Source organism: Ursus arctos, unplaced genomic scaffold (assembly GCF_023065955.2).
Source record: "Ursus arctos isolate Adak ecotype North America unplaced genomic scaffold, UrsArc2.0 scaffold_1, whole genome shotgun sequence".
NCBI lineage: Eukaryota > Metazoa > Chordata > Mammalia > Carnivora > Ursidae > Ursus > Ursus arctos.
Window position 1 is genome coordinate 51,264,922 of NW_026622763.1, and position 21,552 is coordinate 51,286,473.

Sequence of the window (21,552 nt, forward strand, 5' to 3'; positions counted from 1 at the left end):
CACACTAGGAATTTGAACAGATGTACAAAACATGTGCATTTAAAATAACCAAGCTAATAAAAGTCACAGAATTAGCTGTCACCAGGACTGACTCAAGAAGAATAGGAACAGTGACTCTGTCTCACACGCCATCAACCAAACACTCTTAGATATTTTATAAAGCAATGGGAAATGCTATGGTTCTTTCTAAAATAGCCTAGGACCATGATAACCTAAAAGGAAAAAATTGCAATTTGCTTACTGCTGAGTCACTGACATATGCCAGGGTGTTAGGATATGAATAGACAAAACTACACATACCCCTAACTAGGGTAAAGGAAGAGTCAAATCCTCTGTGTACCTATCATGAGCCACTCCAACATAAATATACATGGACTCTGAATTTGTTCACATACGTACGTGTGTTCACATAAGTATGCAAGCATCAAGCTGGGAGCACACTGATTCCTGGGATGGCAGTTGGAGGTACTATTTCCAACAACTCTTCAGAGATATGCAAACTCAGTTTGCTGAGGAAGACACAGCATAAGGGCTGGTCAGCTACAAATCTTGGCCCCAGGGTTAGTAAATGCTCCAACTAACAAGTGGACCTCTTGCTGCACCTATGGGTGTAGACACCCATAGGCTGAAGGGAGGAAGCATGGAAGAGTACAAAGATTCTAGGTTTGTTGACCTATACTGTCATTAACTTTGTAACCTTGGACGGGTCATAACCTTCCCAGTCCTTGGTTTCCTGATATGACAATAGGGATCCCAATGGATGTCCCTATATACCTCACAGAGCTCTTGTGCACTGATGTGAGAGCACCGTGCAGACTGAACGCAAGATATCAAGGGAAGGGATGTGCTCTTCAGGAGCTATGTTCACACAGGGCTAAGAACGTCTGCAACATGATAAGATTACACTAGCTTTTTGCTGAGCTATAAAGATGTTCTGATTAAGACTTCTACCCATTCAGAAGTATACACTCTCTGAAAGAGGTAATGGGATCAGGCATGTATGTGCTCTGGCTAGAGTTGAAACATAAAAATAGGTATTTACCAATGGGACGTTTTAAAAATACATATAGATCAGTCTATTTAGACTAATAAACTTTCTACTTTTGTGACTTGGAAAGACATTAAATTTTTTTCCCATTTAAGTTTATAGATATGTCTACAAAACTTTACATAATCTCTTGTTTGAAAAAAAACCGCCACAGAGGGGACAGGTCAACATGATGGTATAGGAAAACCCAGAACACAGCAAATCTACAACTACATACAGAACAATTCTCTCCGAAAAAGACGTGAAAACCAGCTCAACAGCTTCTCCACAACAATGGATAAAAAGACCACACTGAGACAGGATAAACAGGCAGAAATGCAGTATGGCCAAAAACCCCACCCGTGCTGGGATGACCCACAGCAAGAGCGGTCTCACAAATACAGAGAATATCCTTGAGGAGCAACAGGTTTGAGCTCCACATCAGGCACTCCAACTCTTGGGACCTGTACCAGATAAACAAGTCCCCAAAATGTCTGCCTTTAAAAACCAAGAGATCCAAAGGGGTAAAGGAAACAAAGACTCCCCTTTCGAAGGGTTCATGTCACACTCACTCACCCGATGACCCAGCACAAAAGCAGCAGGTTAGAGGGCACCTAGACCACATGTGATAGAGATTCATTGGCTAGGCATAAGGCATCTGCTGGAAGAAGAGGGGTCTGTTGGAACCCTCTCTGAGGATGAGGGTGCTGAGAGGTGCAACCACGTATAAAGCTAATGTGAAGGTTAAAAAATAAAAGCAGTAAAAATAACTATAACTATGAAAGGAGTTCAAGATGGTGGAGGAGTAGGAGAACTTTTGGTCCCAGGAATTCAGCTAGATGGCTATCAAATCATTCTGAACACCTGTGAACTCAACCGGAGACCTAAGAAAAGAATTGCTGCAGCTCTACAAATAGAAAAGCAACCACATTCTGCAAGAATGACAAGATGGAAAAACTTCCCTCAAAAAAGAGAACAAGAGGCAGTACTGACTGCCAGGGACCTAATCAGTATGGATATAAGATGTTGGAACTAGAGTTTAGAATAACAATTATAAAGATACTAGCTGGGCTTGAAAAAATCATAGAAGACACTAGAGAATCCCTTTCTGGAGAAATAAAAAAATTAAAACCGAATCAAATCAAAAGAAAAAAGGCTATCAATGAGATGCAATAAAAAATGGAGGCTCTAACTGCTAGGATAAATGAGGCAGAAGAGAAAATTAGTGGTATAGAAGACCAAATGACGGAGAATAAAGAAGCTGAGAAAAGAGAGATAAACGACTACCGGCAAGACTGTCATTCAAAATAGAAGGAGAGATAAAAAGCTTCCAGGACAAAAAAAAAAAAAAACTAAAAGAATTTGTGATCACTAAACCAGCCCTGCAAGAAATAATAAAGGGGAGCCTGTAAGCAAAGACAGAGCCCAAAAGTAATATAGACCAGAAAGAAGAGAGACAATATTCAGAAACAGGGACTTTACAAGTAATACAATGGCATTAAATTCCTCTTTCAATAGTTACTCTGAATGTAAATGGGCTAAATGCCTCAATCAAAAGACACACAGTATCAGATTGGATAAAAAAGCAAAACCCATTGATATGCTGTTTGCAAGAGACTCATTTTATTTTTTTAAAAGATATTATTTATTTATTTATTTATCAGAGAGAGAGAGAGAGCGCGCGCACAAGTGGGGGAGTAGCAGGCAGAGGCAGAAGCAGGCTCCCTGCTAAGCAAGGAGCCCAATGTGGGACTTGATCCCAGGGAGCCGAAGGCAGACACTTAACCAACTGAGCCACCAAGGCATCGCAGCAAGAGACACATTTTAGACCCAAAGACACCACCAAATTGAAAATGAGGGGGTGGAAAACTATTTATTATGATAATGGACATCAAAAGAAAGCTGGGGTGGCAATCCTTGTATTAGACAAATTAGATTTTATTTTATTTTTTTTTTTTTTTTTTTTTTTTTTTTTTTTTTTAAAGATTTTATTTATTTATGTGACAGAGAGACAGCCAGCGAGAGAGGGAACACAGCAGGGGGAGTGGGAGAGGAAGAAGCAGGCTCATAGCGGAAGAGCCTGATGTGGGACTCGATCCCGGATCGCCAGGATCACGCCCTGAGCCGAAGGCAGACGCTTTAACGACTGCGCTACCCAGGCGCCCCTAGACAAATTAGATTTTAAACCAAACACTGTAATTAGAGATGAGGAAGGACATTATATCATAATAAAGGGTCTATCCAACATGAAGATCTAACAACTGTAAATATTTATGCCCCTAACATGGGAGCAGCCAATTATATAAACCAATTAATAACAAAATTAAAGAAACACATTGATGATAATATAATAACAGTAGGGGACTTTAACACCCCACTCACTGCAATGGACAGATCACCTAAGCAGAAGATCAACAAGGAAACAAGGGCTTTGAATGACACACTGGACCAGATGGTCTTCACAGATATATTCATAATATTCCACCCTAAAGCAACAGAATACACATTCTTCTTGAGTGCACATGGAAGGGGACTAGATCACATCCTGGGTCACAAATCAGATCTAAACCAGTACCAAAAGATTGGGATCACTCTCTGCATATTTTCAGACCACAATGCTTTGAAACTGGAACTTAATGACAAGAGGAAATTTGGAAAGAACTGAAATACATGGAGGCTAAAGAGCATCCTACAAAGAATGAATGGGTCAACCAGGAAATTAAAGAAGAATTTTAAAAATTCATGGAAACAAGTGAGAATGAAAACACAGCTGTTCAAAATCTTTGGCGGTCCTAGGAGGGAAGTATATAGCAATACAAGCCTTTCTCAGGAAACAAGAAAGGTCTCAAATACACAAACTAACCCTACACCTAAAGGAGCTGGAGAAAGAAGAGCAGATAAAGCCTAAACCCAGCAAGAAAAGAGAAGTGATAAAGATTAGAACAGAAATCAAGGAAATAGAAACCAAAAGAACAGAACAGATCAACGTAATTAGGAGCTGGTTCTTTGAAAGAATTAATAAGGTTGATAAACCTCTGGCCAGACTTATCAAAAAGAAAACAAAAACGACCCAAATAAAATCATGAATGAAAGAGGAGATCACAACCAACACTGAAGAAATACAATTGTAAGAACATGTATGAGCAACTATATGACAACAAATTAGGCAATCTAGAAGAAATGGATGCAGTCCTAGAGACTATAAACTACCAAAACTGAAACAGGAAGAAATAGAAAACCTGAACAGACCCATAACCAGCAAGGAAATTGAAGCAGTAATCAAAAATCTCCCAATAAAACAAGAGCCCAGGGCCGGATGGCTTCCCAGGGGAATTCTACCAAACATTTAGAGCAGAATTAATACCTATACTCCTGAAACTGCTTCAAAAAAATAGAAATGGGAAGAAAACTTCCAAGCTCCTTCTATGAGGCCAGCATTACCTTTATCCCAAAACAAGACAGAGACCCTACCAAAAAGGAGATTTATACACAAGTATCCCTGATGAACATGAATGCAAAAATTCCCACCAAGATACTAACCAATAGGATCCAACAGTACATTAAAAGGATTATTCACCACGACCAAGTAGGATTTATTCCTGGGCTGCAAGGGTAGTTCAACATCTGCAAATCAATCAATGTGATACACTACAGTAATAAAAGAAAGGACAAGAACCATATGATCCTCTCAATAGATGCAGAAAAAGCATTTGACAAAGTACAGCACTCTTTCTTGATTAAAACGCTTCACAGTGTAGGGATAGAGCGAACATACCTCAATATCATAAAGCCATCTATGAAAAGCCCACAGCAAATATCATTCTCAATGGGAAAAAATGAGAGTTTTTCTGCTAAGGTAAGAAATACAGCAGGGATGTCCACTATCACCACTGCTGTTCAACATAGTAGTAGAAGTCCTAGCCTCAGCAATCAGACAACAAAAAGAAATAAAAAGCATCTGAATTGGCGAAGAAGTAGTCAAACTCACTCTTTGCAGAGGACATGATACTCTATGTGGAAAACCCAAAAGACTCAACCCCAAAATTACTAGAACTCATACAGCAATCAGCAAAGTGGCAGGACATAAAATCAATGTACAGAAATCATTTGCATTTCTATACACTAACAATGAGACAGAAGAAAGAGAAATTAAGGAGTCAATCCCATTTACAATTGCATCGAAAACCCTAAGACACCTAGGAATAAACCTAGCCAAAGAGGCAAAGGAACTGTACTCAGAAAACTAGAGAACACTCATGAAAGAAACTGAGGACAAAGAAATGGAAAAACATTCCATGCTCATAGATTGGAAGAACAAATATTGTTAAAATGTCTGTGTGTAGAATGTGTAGAGCAATCTACATATTCACTGCAATCCCTATCAAAATACCATCAACTTTTTTCACAGAGGGGGAACAAATAATCCTAAAATTTGTATGGAACCAGAAAAGACCCTGAATAGCCAAAGGAATGTTGAAAAAGAATACCAAAACTGGTGGCATCACAATTCTGTACTTCAAGCTCTATTACAAAGCTGTAATCATCAAGACAGTATGGTACTGGCACAAAAACAGACACATCGATCAATGGATCAGAATAGAGAACCCAGAAATGGACCCTCAACTCTATGGTCAACTAATCTTCGACAAAGCAGGAAAGAATATCCAATGGAAAAAAGACAGTCTCTTCAACAAATGGTGTTGGGAAAATTGGACACCACACGCAGAAGAATGAAAATAGACCATTTCCTAACACCATAACACAAAAATAGACGCAAAATGGATGAAAGACCTAAATGTGAGAGAAGAATCCATCAAAATCCTTGAGGAGAACACAGGCAGCAATCTCTTTGACTTGGCCACAGCAACTTCTTGCTAGACATGTCTCCAAAGGCAAGGAAAACAAAGGCAAAAATGAACTATTGGGACTTCAGCAAGATAAAAAGCTTCTGCACAGCAAAGGAAACAGTTGACAAAAACCAAAAGACAGCCAACAGAATGGGAGAAGATACTTGGAAATGACATATCAGATAAAGGGCTAGTATGCAAAATCTACAAAGAACATATCAAACTCAACAACCAAAGAACAACCCAACCAAGAAATGGGCAGAAGACATGAACAGACATTTCTGCAAAGAAGACATGCAAATGTCCAACAGACACAAGAAAAATTGCTCAATACAAATCAACACCACAATGAGATACCACCTCACACCGGTCAGAATGAATAAAATTAACAAATCAGGAAATGAAAGATGTTGGCGAGGATGCAGAGAAAGGAGAACCCTCTTACACTGTTGGTGGGAATACAAGCTGGTACAGCCACTGTGGAAAACAGTATGGAGGTTCCTCAAAAAGTTGAAAATAGAGCTACCCTATGGTCCAGCAATTGCACTACTGGGTATCTACCCCAAAGATACAAATGTAGTGATCTGAAGGGACACCTGCACCCCAACATTTATAGCAGCAATGTCCACAATAGCTAAACTATGGGAAGAGCCCAGATGTCCATCGACAGATGAATGGATAAAGAAGATGTGGTATATATATACAATGGAATATTACTCAACCATCAAAAAAATAAAATCTTGCCATTTGCAGAGATGTGGATAGAACTAGAGGGTATTATCCTAAGCAAAATAAATCAATCAAAGAAAAACAATTATCATATGATCTTACTGATATGTGGAATTTAAGAGACAAAACAGAGGACTTTAGGGGAAGAGAGGAAAAAATAAAACAAGATGTAACCTGAGAGGGAGACAAACCATAAAAGACTCTTAATCATAGGAAACAAACTGAGGGTTGCTGGAGGGGGAGGGGGAGGGCTGGGCTAACTGGGTGATGGACATTGAGGAGGGCAAGTGATATAATGGTCACTGAGTATTATATAAGACTAATGAATCAAAGACCTGTAACTCTGAAACCATAATACATTATATGTTAATTAATTGAATTTACATTTAAAAAAATAATAAATAAAAATTGCTTTACCTGTTTTAAAAAAAAATAGGCATTACATAATAATAAAAGAGTCATTCTAGCAAGATCATATAACATTGTAAATACTTATGCACTCAACATAGGAGCACCTAAACATATAAAGGAAATCTTACAGACCTACAGGGAAAAATTGACAGTGATACAGTAATAGTAGGGGACTTTAATACCCCACTTACATCAATGGATAGATCATCTAGATAGAAAATCAATATGGAAAAATCAGCCTTAAAAGATACATTAGACCAGGGGCGCCTGGATGGCACAGCGGTTAAGCGTCTGCCTTCGGCTCTGGGCGTGATCCTGGCGTTATGGGATCGAGCCCCACATCAGGCTCCTCTGCTATGAGCCTGCTTCTTCCTCTCCCACTCCCCCTGCTTGTGTTCCCTTTCTCGCTGGCTGTCTCTATCTCTGTCAAATAAATAAATAAAATCTTAAAAAAAAAAAAAAGATACATTAGACCAGATGGACTTAATAAACACATACAGAACATTCCACCAAAAAGCACCAGGATAGACCACGTTAGGCCACAAAACAAGTCTCAATAAACTTAAGACTGAAATCTTAGGGAGAGGGAGAGAAAATTCTTCAAAGGACACAAAGTGAAAAATACTGGAAATCGCATGTCTGATAAAGGACTCTAAATATATAGAACTCTTATACTTGATAATAAAAGACAACCCAACTTAAAAACAGGCAAAAATTCTGAATAGACATTTCTCCAAAGGAGATATACAAATGCCAATACATTCTTGAAAAGATGCTCAACATGTCAGTTATTAGATTACAACAAGATAACACTTCATATCCACTAGGATAGCTATAATCAATAACAAGAATGTGGAGAAATCTGAACCCTTATACACTGCTGGTAGGAATGTAAAATGGTGTAGCCACTCTGGAAAACAACCTGGCAGTTCCTCAAAATACAAATTAGAGTTACTCTATGACCCACCAATTCCACTCCTAGGTATACACCCAAGAGAAGTGAAAACATATGTCCACACAAAACTTTTAACATTAATGTTCACAGCAGCACTATTCATAATAGCCAAAAAGTGGAAACAACCCAAAGTTCAACAACTAATGCATAAACCAAATGTGATACATCTAGATGATGGAATATTATGCACCAATGAAAAGGCATGAAGTACTGATACATAGTGCAACATGGATAAACCCTGAAAACATAATGCTGAGTGAAAAGGGCCAGACACAAAAGGCCACACATTTTTTATTCCATTTATGTGGAATGTCCAGAATTGGTGAATCTATAGAGATGGAAAGTTTATTAGTGGGTGCCTAAGGCTTGGTAGGGGGAGAGAGGAAAGACTGATGGGCAACAGCTGAAGGGTACCAGGTTTCTTTTTCAGGTGATAACTATGCTCTAAAATTGACTGTGGTGACAGCTGCACAACTCCGTGGATACACCAAAAACTGCTGAGCTGCGCACTTTAAATGCGAGAACTGTAGCGTATGTGAATTATAGCTCAGTAACGCTGCTGTTTTTTAAAATATTCCTGAAACATAGCAGGCATTCAATGAGTGAGAGAATAAATAAATGAGAGAATAAATGAATAGAAACATATACCAAATATTGAAGAATATGGATTTGGAGACAGAAGTGGCTTGAATCTCAATTTTTCCATTTACTAAGTGCTGGATTTCATTGAGCTTTTAATTTCTTCAACTCTGGCTGGGAATAACGAGATGATGCCTGTCCAGTGCAGTCCAGGGCAGGACGCTCAAGAACGGTAGCTATCACGATGACTTCTAATCAGAAGCATGTATTTTCTTTGGTGATATGGAGAAATGCAGCAAATCACAATACGGAATTCTGCTTTGAAATTACCACAGTAGAATATGATTAGACTTAAGATTAAGTTTTATCTGGTGAGAATGATCAAGAACTACCCTTTATCTATGAGATGTAAACATAACCTAAGTCTGGTTCCCTTCACAGGAATAAAGAGAATAAATCCTTCCCAGCCTTGACAGCTTGTTGAATGAGAATTAATAAATGGAAGAATGAATGAATGGAAATATACTAAATATGAATAAATATGGATTTAAAACAAAAGTAGTTTGAATCTTAACTTTACCACCTACTAAGTCTGGATCTCATTTAGATTTATTTTCTTCAACTCTAGTTGGGAATAATAATGAGATAGATAATGCCTATAAAACGTTGGGGGGGAGGTTGCCTGCGTGGTGTAGTTAGTTGGGTATCTGACTCTTAGTTTTGGCTCAGGTTATGATCTCATGGTCGTGGGATCAAGTCCCGAACTGGGCTCCGTGCACAGTGCAGAGTCTGCTTGGGATTCTCTCTCCCTCTGCCCCTCCCACTCGTGCTCTCTCTCTTCCTCTCTCTCTCTCTAAAATGAATAAGAAAATAAAATGTTTGGCTAGGCAAAGTCCCTACTGCTCATTAACAATCTTAGCAGATTAGAGCTACATTAGAAGCAAAAACCAGTGTCAATGACAGTAACGTTTTAATTGAGTGATAAGTTTACAGATGCTCATTATAGTGTGTACTAGATTTATAGTGTGTACTTTTCTGCATGTATCAAATATCACATACTCTTAAAAATACATCGTAAAACAAAACAAACAACCAAAAAAAATAAGGTCTGAGGACTGGATATTTTTATTTCTTGGTCAATTCATTATCTAGATCAATGAACACCATTTTTCCTACAGGACAGCAGTCAATTTTATAGCAGAATTTCTCTCCCATATATAGGGAACTCAGAGCCCGGGTCTTAGATGATCCCTCTGCTGGGGAAAAACCTATAAAGCCAATACTGTCTATTCAGTTTGAACCATTTCTCTTGAATTAATCTGCATTAGGTTAACACATTTTGCAACAGGTTAACACAAGGTACATCTTTAAAACTGAGTGATTTTTGAGAAAACAGCAGCACTGTTCTCAGCTGGTGATACAGAAAGCACTTAGTCAAACACCCACAGGGACGCTGCACATCATATCACCACCACTATCCAGGATGGTGGGGGCTTTCATGATCAGGCTCACAGGCAGCCACTCTTCCCTGTGTCTATCTGGTGGCTGCTTACCAGGTTTCATTCAGTAAAGAGAGCATCCTATATTCCGCAATGCCTAATATTCTTTAAACAAGAGACTCACTCATTTTAAGGCTTTATTCTCTGCTGAAATACACAGACATGGGGAGAAGTGGCAGATTATGCTTTAACAATCATTTACTCTGTAGTGTGATTGAATTCATCAGTACAAACTCAATAATTACACATTTTCTTTCCTCCCTGAATGAAGAGATTTAGAAAAAAAGAGGGAAGCAGAAAATGTTTGAGGTGAAGAACTGCAGACAACCTCATCATTCTGCCTAGAGCCTAACCTGTCTATTTTTCATGCTGTCAATTTCCAACTAGACAATCCATCAAAGTTCTCAGAAATGATTCATGATTAAAGAAGAGATTTAGAGTGTCAGCACAACCCTCGAGGCACCCTAGACTTCAACAGAAATTCCCAAAGTTCAAACCTAGAAACAGGGTCCACAGTAGGAAAAACAAAGGAACCAAAGATCTGATTACAGTTTAACCACTTAGGTCACATGTCAGACATGGGAACAGGTCAGTTTCATGGGCAAAAACCTCTGGGTATTACAAAGGGAAACAGAAATAATTAGCTACACGGAACAGAAAGAGCATGACTTAGGAGATTTCTGGTAAATATATGCCTGAGCAGTGGGAAAACTGAGTCTGGAAACTTCTTAACCAAACTAAACCTAAAACCATTGAGAAAAAGAATATTTACAATTTGCAAACATTCTCTCATTTGAAGAGAAATAATTACAGCATCTAATTGGGGTAAAGAAAAGAGAAACTACTTTTTTTGTGATTTGCTTAAACAAAGGTCTTATTCTATATTCATTATTTGTCCTTCATGAAAAAAGAAAGTCAGTGAAAGAGGTGAGTTTGCTTCCTAAGATTGCACTTAGATGGGCATGTGTGTAAGCATACACACAAATGCACACACACACACACACACACACAGCCCCAAACACCTTTTCAATAGGAACTTTGGTTACACAAAGGTGAGGAACCAGGTACGTACCAGGCTGACAAATCTCATCAAAAAGAATCCAGAGCAGCCGCTCTCTCTGACCCTTGGGGCATCTTCACAGAATTAAAAGCTGCAAAGGTCATTGACCTCATCACCTCAAGTTCCACAAGCAACTGAGGAGGGTTTAGCCAAGACTGTCAGCCAATTCAACTGGAAGTTATTAAGGGTTTCAGGGACAAAATAGACTAAATAAGCTTTAAACAAATCGTGTATTAACAAATTTGAAATGAACAGCACAAATAAAATTAGTTGAGCTACAAACTTAAATTTGAGAATTGGTCTAAATCCAATGTCATGCTCACACTTTAAAGACAGAAACCTTTGTGCTGTAAGTGAATATAATCTGAATCTCTGCATTCAGAATTGTAATAGCTTTAACATAATTATGGTTGTTTGCTATAACCTCTGTTCCCTAAGAAGGAAAATTATAATTATTCCACAATGGTTTACTCAGTCCTACACCTAAAATATAAGAGCCCAATTAATCAGTCATCTCACTTATTTTAAAGTTCCAGGCAATATAAATGTATGGGAACTCCACCCACTACTCTATTTTCTGTGATATTTAAGAATCTGGATCAGAACTTTAAAAAGTGTGGAAGGTAATGTCAGGAGCTTTTAAGAGTCAGAGCTGATAAAAATACTAACTCTTTTTTTCACTCAAAAACAGATCATGCAATGAAATTAGAAAGCATTCCTTATGATCACTGAGAAAATCTTAGAATCCCTTGAGTTCAGAAGGAATGTCACTCAGATATATCTAATGTGCAAAAAGGTTAAAGGAACACACTTGCCATGAGAAATGCCCAGTATTAATACTTACACAACCTCCGGCAAGGATTTCTGCTAAAAGTGGAATGGAGCCATCTCTTCTGGTAAATTTGTCCCGGACAAAGTCATTAACCTAATCAGAAAGACGACATCAGTTAACCGGAATTCTTAACCGTTTCCTTTACTGGTATGTTACTGGTTTTCCAAGTCATCAAAATACCTGTCTCATGATAAAATTAAGAATTATCAAATGTCTACAAATAAGCTGAAAGTTTTACAAATGTCTTGGTAGTGTGCCAGTCTCAGCAGCATCAGCATTAATTTTTAGCTTAATGATAATCTAAACAAATGACATATAAATTCAATGAGAAAGAAACTTACAGTCAGTTTAATGGCCTTTTCTGGAGCAACCCCTATGAGTTGTGGTATCAGACCTAGGTAAACAGAGAGAAGCATTAGCAATATGAATGTACTAGACATGAATATACAAACCCAACAAGTAGTGGTTTCTCCCATATTATTTACTTATCAAACATTTAAGGGTTTTCACTAAAATATGGAAAAATGAATTATCCTAAAAACTCTGTACATGTATGTGATAATTATTGATGTCAAATATAATGCTATGCTTTCTTGAGGCTATAGACCCTTTTCTTAAGCATGCTTCCTTTAAAGCCTAGTTATCTAACATCTCCCAAAAAAAGTACCTGAGGAAGGAATGGAGCCCATGATCTCTACTCCCGAACACTGCCAATAAAAATGTAACCAAATCCCCACCCTTTACAACCAACAACATATAAACATACACAAACACTTTAGAGAAGCCAATGTTGTGTGTTCGGAAAACCTCTGCAAAGCATGTTATTGAGTGGACCCAGATTTTGCCACAAATGATGCTATTACCTATGTAATAGCATACGGTGGTTTGGTTATTACAGAACACCAACTCCCATAATTTTCTCTTCAGAGAAAACCAGAATTCAGTACTCATTTAAAGGAAGCCAAAACTGCAAAGAAAAATGCAGTTTTAAGTATCATTTAATGGGTGTCTTCTACAAGCAAAAACATATGCCTCCTGCATTCTTATTTACTAATATATGTCAAACTTAAGATATTTCAAAAGACCCTTCTTAAAACAAAGGAAATCATTATTCTTAGAAAGTTAAATTTCCCAGGCTGGCTGCAAACTGGAAAAGAAAAAATATATAAACAATTCAACATCTGTAGATATTCATAAGGCTCAGCTTCCTAAAGCACACAGATTATCCAAATTGCTGGCGTACATTTTTTGCATACATTTTTTAAAGATGCTAACAATAAACATTCTATACCCTTTAAATCACCCAGCCATGGGGGAGTTATGTATGTGTTTGCACACTCACTGCTGATCTTAAGCCTACTTTGAGGATACTGCTGAGTGATTTTCTATGAATTGAGAGCCAGCAAGTAATCATACATACAGGCTACTGTCAGTCAAACTGAATTATCAATGACAAACACAAATCTGCACACACCTTTAATGGGTAGCAGACTGATTTAAAAGAATAAATCAGCAGATGGCAGTCTTAACTTTCTAACCTTCATGATTATGAGGTCCTATTACTTTTAATCTAACTTCCATACAACCATGTCAGCGTGTGTATTTGTTTTACAACTTGCCTCAATAAGGCTCATGGAATTTTAATAAAGTACTGATTTATGTCATTTTATCACTATTGCCTGCAAAGAAATTTAAGCTAATCTGTCAACAATTTTGTCAATCACCTGACAGAATAATGGACCAGTTCTAAGCAATATATGACAATCTCAATAATCATAGTGTTCACATACAGGACTCCTACAATCTTCTCCCTAATACAAGAGTCTTTCATTTAAAGAACTGATTTTTATCAGCTCACATCCTGAATAAAGCTAACAATCCCTCCACCTCTCCCCACCCCCAGACTTGCATATTGGACCCATTTAATTAACATGCCATCTCTCGGAAATGAAACTTTCTGTAAGCATCCATCCACTGAGACGGCTAAACTGTGCAGTATATATCCAGGTTACTTCTAATAGGAACATTCTCTTTAAAAGTATACCAAGGAGGAAGAAAGGTTATTATTCAACAAAGAAAGACTGGAGATGACAAAGGAAAAAAAAATAAAAACCTTACCACCACTCAACCCTTCTTAAATTCCTCGTTAAATCTAGATATGCAGGGTTTAATACAGCTTAAAATAAGCATTCCCATGCACAGATCTGTATTCTGGACAATACACACCTTTTCCCATGGAGTAAGTACATGTTATACAGCTAGAATTTAGAGAGGCTAGAGCTCTGAATATTTGAGTAAAATTAACAACATGCGTTCTTAGGAGCAGGGTATTTGAGCCTAGTTTGATTTGACCACTCTCTTTTCTTTTCTTTTCTTTTTTTTTTTTTTTAAGATTTTATTTATTTATTTGACAGAGATAGAGCCAGCCAGCGAGAGAGGGAACACAAGCAGGGGAGTGGGAGAGGAAGAAGCAGGCTCATAGCGGAGGAGCCTGATGTGGGGCTCGATCCCATAACGCCGGGATCATGCCCTGAGCCGAAGGCAGACGCTTAACCGTTGTGTCACCCAGGCGCCCCCAAGACCACTCTCTTTTCTTATTCTATATATAATGCCAAAAATGAACATCCTAATGACCCTCTCCTTTAAATGTAAATGTATCAGAGATACATTTTTCACTCGAATATCTGCAAATAATGCTAATCAGAGGTGTTTTTTCCTGTCCGTGAGCAGAAGCTTTGTGCTGGTCCAATCTTTCTTTCCAAGGAAGAGGTTCTAAGCCAAACAGTTCAACAGAGCTCAGAGTGAGCTAGGGATTAATGAGACCGTGTGTGCAAGCAAATAAGTACAGTAAATTACATCAACGCTCTGGACTTGAGCATGTAGAGAATATTTTCAAAGAATTCCAAGTGGCGCCCAAAGGGATTAAAAAATTAATCTCCCTCCCAAAGGAAACCCTAAATTCTTCTGCGAAAACATGCACATGAAAGTCATTCCCTCTCCAAAGAGAACAAGTTCCTACAAAGCCCACGGGGGTGGGAAGAATCCTACAGGGGGTTGTTGCCTCGATGCTGACAGCACTGTGCTCAGCCTTGACTTGGTGGTAACATTCCCTGCAAAAGAAAATCTCTCTGCTTTTACTCAGTGCCTCTGAGCTAAGGGGAGGAAAGGACAGAGAATGAGACCTGGAGCCAAAGGTTTTCTTTGACTCATTTTTTTTTTTTTTTTTTAACTTCAGATGACTCACTGGAAAAAAACACTTATGAATGGTCTCCTCGGAAGAGACAAACACATCTGGTATCTCTTTCAATGTAAACAAGGGCACAGGGGGTAAACTCACCTTCAGGTAACAGCCTGGCTTCAATTTCAGAAAAAAGAGGCATCTCTCTCCTCTCTTTGAGAAAAGCAGCTCTCTACTTCTTAGCTGTCATCCTTTATTCAACCTGCAGACATGTGCCTGAGTTTCTAAGAGCACAGTGACCACAGACCCATGTCGGGACAAAATGCAGGATTTGGATTCCATGAAACATAAATAGCAGGAAGAAGAAAGGAAGGCCTTGTCTGCAGACTAATAATGCTAGTTACCGGGAAGAGTGTAAAAAGGGAAACAAGCAACAAGAAAATAAAGAGAGAGAAACAGCTCTAGTCTGACTGGACAGGCTACACACTGATTTTCATAATGACTGAGCTAAAAATCTGCTGCTGGGGAGATCAAGTCACTAACTTCAGCAGCTGAGATAGGCTTACTCACCCCGGTAGAGTCCAAAGAAGCCCTCATAACGCAAGACTTTCTTAAAACAGTCAAAGCTGTTTTTGTACATGAGCTCGCCCACCACAGAGCCAGTGCCACGTTGGTTTTGCATGCGGGTCTTCACCAGATCTATAGGGTACACTGCGGTGGCTCCCACGGCTGCAAATAAAACCGTTTTTAGGCTTAGAAGAGAGCACAATTAAGTGGAGGATCTTTAACGACAACAAATCTCATCTCAAAGGACTAGAAAACAAAACGCAGTCTCTACTCTCACAAAAAGAGACTGTGTGTTTTTTCCTTCTCCCATACACTGCACGCCGCTGAAGGATGGCAGGCTAGCAGTTGGGGTCCATAAATACATCTGCTTCCGAGAACAACTGCAGTGGATTTTCAAGTCATCACCAACATTAAATCATCAAGGCTTGATTTTTTGTAACAACATGAAACTATTATATATAACATATTTCTTTATATTTTCCATTCAGTGCCTAAATATAATACCACTTACCCCTAAATAACCATGTATGTTCACACAGGTATCTGTAATTTTAAAACCTGGTTTACTAAAGCATTTTGGTAAATTAATCTTAGTTACGAGCATAATATCAGAACCAATCTCACAACATGACCTTATCCCTTTGTACAGAATTTGGTCTTTAAAAAAAAAAATGCCAGGCTTTAGAATTTTTCAGAGATTGAAAAATGTATAAAATGAATTAGAGTGCTATATCTTTCAACTGTTGAAAACCAAAACATGTTCTGCAACTTCTAAAACTGAAACGAAAAAAAATAATAATAGTTTCATCAGTTCAGGCTTGTTAGGAAAAATCATAAACATTTTAATCACACCTCCGAGGTTCTTCACAAAGCAACTTCAGATTCCTACACATTTTCTGTAGAGAGATTCAAGCCAAAAAAGTCTCTCAAATTTTGCCCAGGAGCCAGGACGGGAGGTTCCTTTTAGCAAATAGTAACTACAAGTCCAGGTATTCTTCAAGCAGTAAAAAGGGAGAGGAAAAAAATATAAGTAGAAAAGCCAAAGTAAATCACTTTAGGAGGTTGTTTTATTTCATAAGGTCCTGGGATTTCGACCCCAAATCTTGATTTCCTGCCTGCCCGCATCCCCAACACCATTAACACAGTATCATTTCCATTTCTTCATCCTGGTTCTCCGCAGGATAATTAAGCTGAGTGCAGCACACGTCCAGACTTTCACTTTTTTACAGAGCTTTTGTCCCGAAGACCAGCTGTGCTGCAGCAAGTCCTCTGATCGCAGGTGGAAATCAGGAATACTTCAGAAAGCCCTGCCGTCATGTCCCACAGGAACAACAAACTGCACCTCTGCTGATCTGTCTCGGTCTAGGGAGATAATATTGCAGGCACACAAGCTGGGAACAGTACATAGCCATGTCACTCACCTCCAGCAACTGAGCCCAGAGTGAATCTATAAGCAGACTCAGCAATCTGGAGCCAGACAGGCCTGCCCAAACCGTGAGATTGCTGTGGGGAGGAAAACATGTAAAAAAAATTTTGGAAAAGTATAAGGCAAATTAAAAAAAAAAAAGCTACAATTCAGCTATTTTAAGATTTTAAAATGGATACCTCAATTAGCATTTATAAATAACATCCAGCCAAAGAGACACTGTTGTTTTTTTCCTCCCCCATTTTTTTTTTTACAAGCCTATTAATACCTGATTTGTCTGCTACTATTGGGGAATACACTATCATTCCAGAGAAGTGACTCTTTCAGGTAAATAAACATTTCCGGTATAAAATCCCCTCCCCCTTCTTTACTTTAACCAACCTAAAATTTTAATATATTTCCTTTTTTTTTTTTTTAAGATTTTATTTATTTATTTGACAGAGCGAGAGAAGGAACACAAGCAGGGGGAGTGTGACAGGGAGAAGCAGGCTTCCCGCCGAGCAGAGAGACTGATGCGGGACTCAATCCCAGGACCCTGGGATCATGACCTGAGCCGAAGGCAGACGCTTAACGGCTGAGCCACCCAGGCGCCCCTAAAATGTTAATATATTTCTGAAATGTACAAGAACTACCTTGAGGGACGCAGGGGTGGCTCAGTCAGTTAAGCATCGCAATCTTAATTTCAGCCCAGGTCATGATCTCAGGGTCATAAGATCGAGCCCCCTGTAGGGCTCCACACTCAGCCGGGAGTCTGCTTAAGATTCTCTCTCTTCCTGTACCTCTGGCCCTCCCCACCTTGCTTGCTCACACGCACTCTCTCTCTCTAAAATAAATAAATTCTTTTTAAAAAAAACCCAACGCTACCTTGATTCCTAAATCAGAGAATATTGATTATCTACCTTCTCTAATGACTTAAAGTCGTCGTATTCCTAGTCCATCAGTTACTGCATCAAGATCTAACGTAGCTGATTGTTCTATCTTCCAATGCCTCCCACACATTACTTCTTTTACCAACAGCCTTCTAGTTTGGTTTTGCCGCCTCTCATTTATTAGGGCTGGAGAAACCACATAACTAGGATTGTTGGAATTATATTTGTAAAGCAAAGTCAAGTGCTTCTCTTTGGGGCTAAAGTGAAAATCTTTAATAACTACTATTTCAAGTATTCAGAGCCTTGGCCCCTTATTTTTGGCTTTGCAGCTCACCACTGAGGTTATCACTACTTAACTACAATATTTCCGACCTATGTTACTGAGGATTTCTTCTCCTACACCTATGTATTCTCCAGCTATACCTATGCAAAGAAAACAGCTGGGGGTCTTTAAAAAAATAAATTCCTGAGGCCTGGAGCAAATCTATTTTTTAAAGGCTTCAAATCATTCTGCTATGCAGTTAGGTTGAAAACCACTATCCTAGCCACATTTATAGTTCCACCGTAGAATCTATGATGATAATAATGCAAAGGAAAAAAATCCTATTGTGACTCGGAATGTTACTTCATAGGTATCCCACAGCATAAAGGATCTAAAATAACTGGTCTATACTTGTCTGCCAGTCTTGTTATTTAATATTTTCTTCATGAAGACAGCAGTTATGCTCTATAAACAGTTTGAGATGAAAGAATAAAATATTTGGTTTATCATAAAGGAAATTTGAAACATATTAACCTGGAATAAGCTTTTCAAAACCAGCATAATAAAAAGCTTAGATACACTCATTAGAATAATTTAATGGAGAGGGAATCCATGCCTAAAATCTAAAAGAAAGAAAAAAAGCTCGTCTACTCTGACTTGCTTTCATCTGTACAATCTCTTCAAAGCTCAATTAGCCAAGCTAAATATGGCAAACCCAGATATTTACAAATAATTTGAGAAGCGGCCTATAAAAAGGTTTTATCTGCTTCTTGTTTTGTAAATTCTGTACCACAATAAGTGTGTTTTCAGTTTTTAACCAAAGCATCTGATACCTAAATATTTAATGTCTGATTGTGATCTCCGTTGGCAGAGATCTTTTAAAAGCTCATTATGCTTCCCAGTATTGTAGTTCAATAAATTCTATAATAAAAAGGAAAATAAATTAATAATGGTTGATGAAAAGTCAAAATGAGACCCTTGGAAAACCCTTGGCAAAAAAAAAAAATTGGCACACCAATATTTCAAATAATATCAGTACATATTTTATAAATCTCAACTATCACAATATGCTAAATTTATTATAATCCAATTAGGTGCATCTATTACGTACAAAACTGAATTTAGTATGTGCAAGAAACCATCATTAAAAAGGTGGAAAACTACAGAGTAGTTATCATGATCTTATAGGAAATACATTTTTTTCTATCAAGTTAGCTCAAGTAACTACACAGCCATCCATTATGTTTCATTTACACCTTGTAAAAAAAAGTGAGCAATTAATAATTGGAAACTGATATTTTTATTTGAAATCTAACAAGGGAAAGAGTAGGATATTTTAACAAAACCTTGAGTATAAGCCTAATTTTGATTCATTCATAGAATAGCAAAAAACGGCCCACCCAAAAAGATATTACTTTTTGTTCTTTTTATCACTATAATAACAACACTAATTTTAGACTGTAGAGATTTACTATCTCCCAAAGGGTGAAAGTACTTTACCAAGTACTCAAGACCTGTGCCCTAATGCAGCCCTTGGACGCCCAGTGTTTTTCAATCCTCTGTAAATAAACACCCTGGTGAGACCATCAGGAGGATGCTTTCAACAATTCCTATCCACAGTGAGACCACACTGCACTAATTTGTCAGTCAATCCCCTGTGCATACAAAGGTAAGATGGCCATACTATGGACAAGACAGAAGACTTGCTACAGGTCTCATCGTGAGATGGGCAATAAGCAGAGTAATGGCCCAGCTTCCTGCCCACCCAAGAATATGACTCTCCATCATTCTTTAAGTCAACAGCTCCAACAACTCTTTGGGATTGAACACTCCTGCCAGGAAGATTTTAAGCATCTAACCCCAATATATGATTTCATTTATAAATCATATACATAGCTCCATTGTACTAATAATATCTATATAAATCTAAGTAATATGCTTTATTAAATTACATATAGTATGCAATTTAAACGTAGACAAAAGTAGAAATTATTAAAGAATGAGATGGAATAAAATGGTTCTTTAAAATTTTTGTTTTCATTTATTAATCCAAAAATCTTTTTGGTACCACTTCAATGTATTATATTGACTACATATATGCTTCAGTTTGTTTTTTAAACATTGATTGAATAAAGTGAAGCTAACCAGTTAATTCTGATAATCTGTTTCAAAGGTAACATAGTTGAAAACACAATGGATATCTTCTCGGCAAAGATGACATTTTTGTTTTTGTTTTGTTTTAAAGATTTTATTTATTTATTTGACAGAGAGAGAGACAGCCAGCGAGAGAGGGAACACAAGCAGGGGGAGTGGGAGAGGAAGAAGCAGGCTCCCAGCAGAGGAGCCTGATGTGGGGCTCGATCCCAGAACGCTGGGATCACGCCCTGAGCCAAAGGCAGACGCTTAACGACTGAGCCACCCAGGCGCCCCGGCAAAGATGATGTTTTTAACATCACATATTTTGAAGAAATTCAAGTAATGGCATTTTAGCTTAGATTTAAAAATCTTTTAAAATCAATGTGGCTATTATGCTACCTTTTGAACACACAGCAAATATGGGTTGTTGTTTTTTTTGTTTTTATTTAAATTCCAGTTAGTGAACATACAGTGTAATATTAGTTTCAGGTGTACAATATAGTGATTCAACACTTCCATTCAACACCCAGCGCTCATCACAAGTGCACTTCCCTTAATCCCTGTCACCTATTTCACCCATCCCCCCACTCACCTCCTCTCTGGTAACCATCAGTGTGTTCCCTACAGTTCAGAGTCTGTTTCTTGGATAGCAAATATATTTTTAACTTTTAAAAACATGCACATAAAGCTTTTTTCCAAAATGGAGTTTCTCAATCACAAAACTGAGTGAAAATAAGCCTCACTCTCATAGATTATTATTTCTAACCATGTCTCCTTTCAAAAGAATATGTTGAACTAAAACTCATAGACTAAAAGGGCTGTGATCCCAAATAATAATCAAGTAACCACTAATTCTTATTCATATGAAAAGTCTCTCCTCTGTTCAACCACATATATTTTCTTTACCCTCTCTTCCTTTAAAAATGTTTATAAGCCCTACAAAAGCCTATGAAAACTGAAGGATTATAGTGTGCTTTAATTCTTAGCTAAAAACATCTCTATAAATACCCAAATGCCTAAATGCCTTTTAGCCTCCGCCCTTATTAAATAGCACTTTTTTTTAAGTACAATATATGGTCAGTAAGAAGGTTTTTTTAAGCTTAACTAGCACTGTAACTTATGGTTCACTTGTATTCAGGTATGTAAATTTAATTAATGCTATGGATTTCACTTCA

At 37.9% G+C, this 21,552-nt stretch overlaps 1 protein-coding gene across 2 annotated transcripts in view; it reads right to left on the reverse strand.

The window, feature by feature from the left end:
- SLC25A12 (solute carrier family 25 member 12) overlaps positions 1 to 21,552 on the reverse strand; it is a 91,201-nt gene that overhangs the window by 11,430 nt on the left and 58,219 nt on the right. For both annotated transcript variants that reach the window (XM_026492562.3, XM_026492565.4), the window contains 4 exons: positions 17,106 to 17,187; positions 15,688 to 15,846; positions 12,281 to 12,333; positions 11,952 to 12,032 (listed from right to left, as the gene is read on the reverse strand). In XM_026492562.3, coding sequence (XP_026348347.1) covers positions 11,952 to 12,032; positions 12,281 to 12,333; positions 15,688 to 15,846; positions 17,106 to 17,187 — 375 coding nt within the window. The remainder of the gene's footprint in view (positions 1 to 11,951; positions 12,033 to 12,280; positions 12,334 to 15,687; positions 15,847 to 17,105; positions 17,188 to 21,552) is intronic.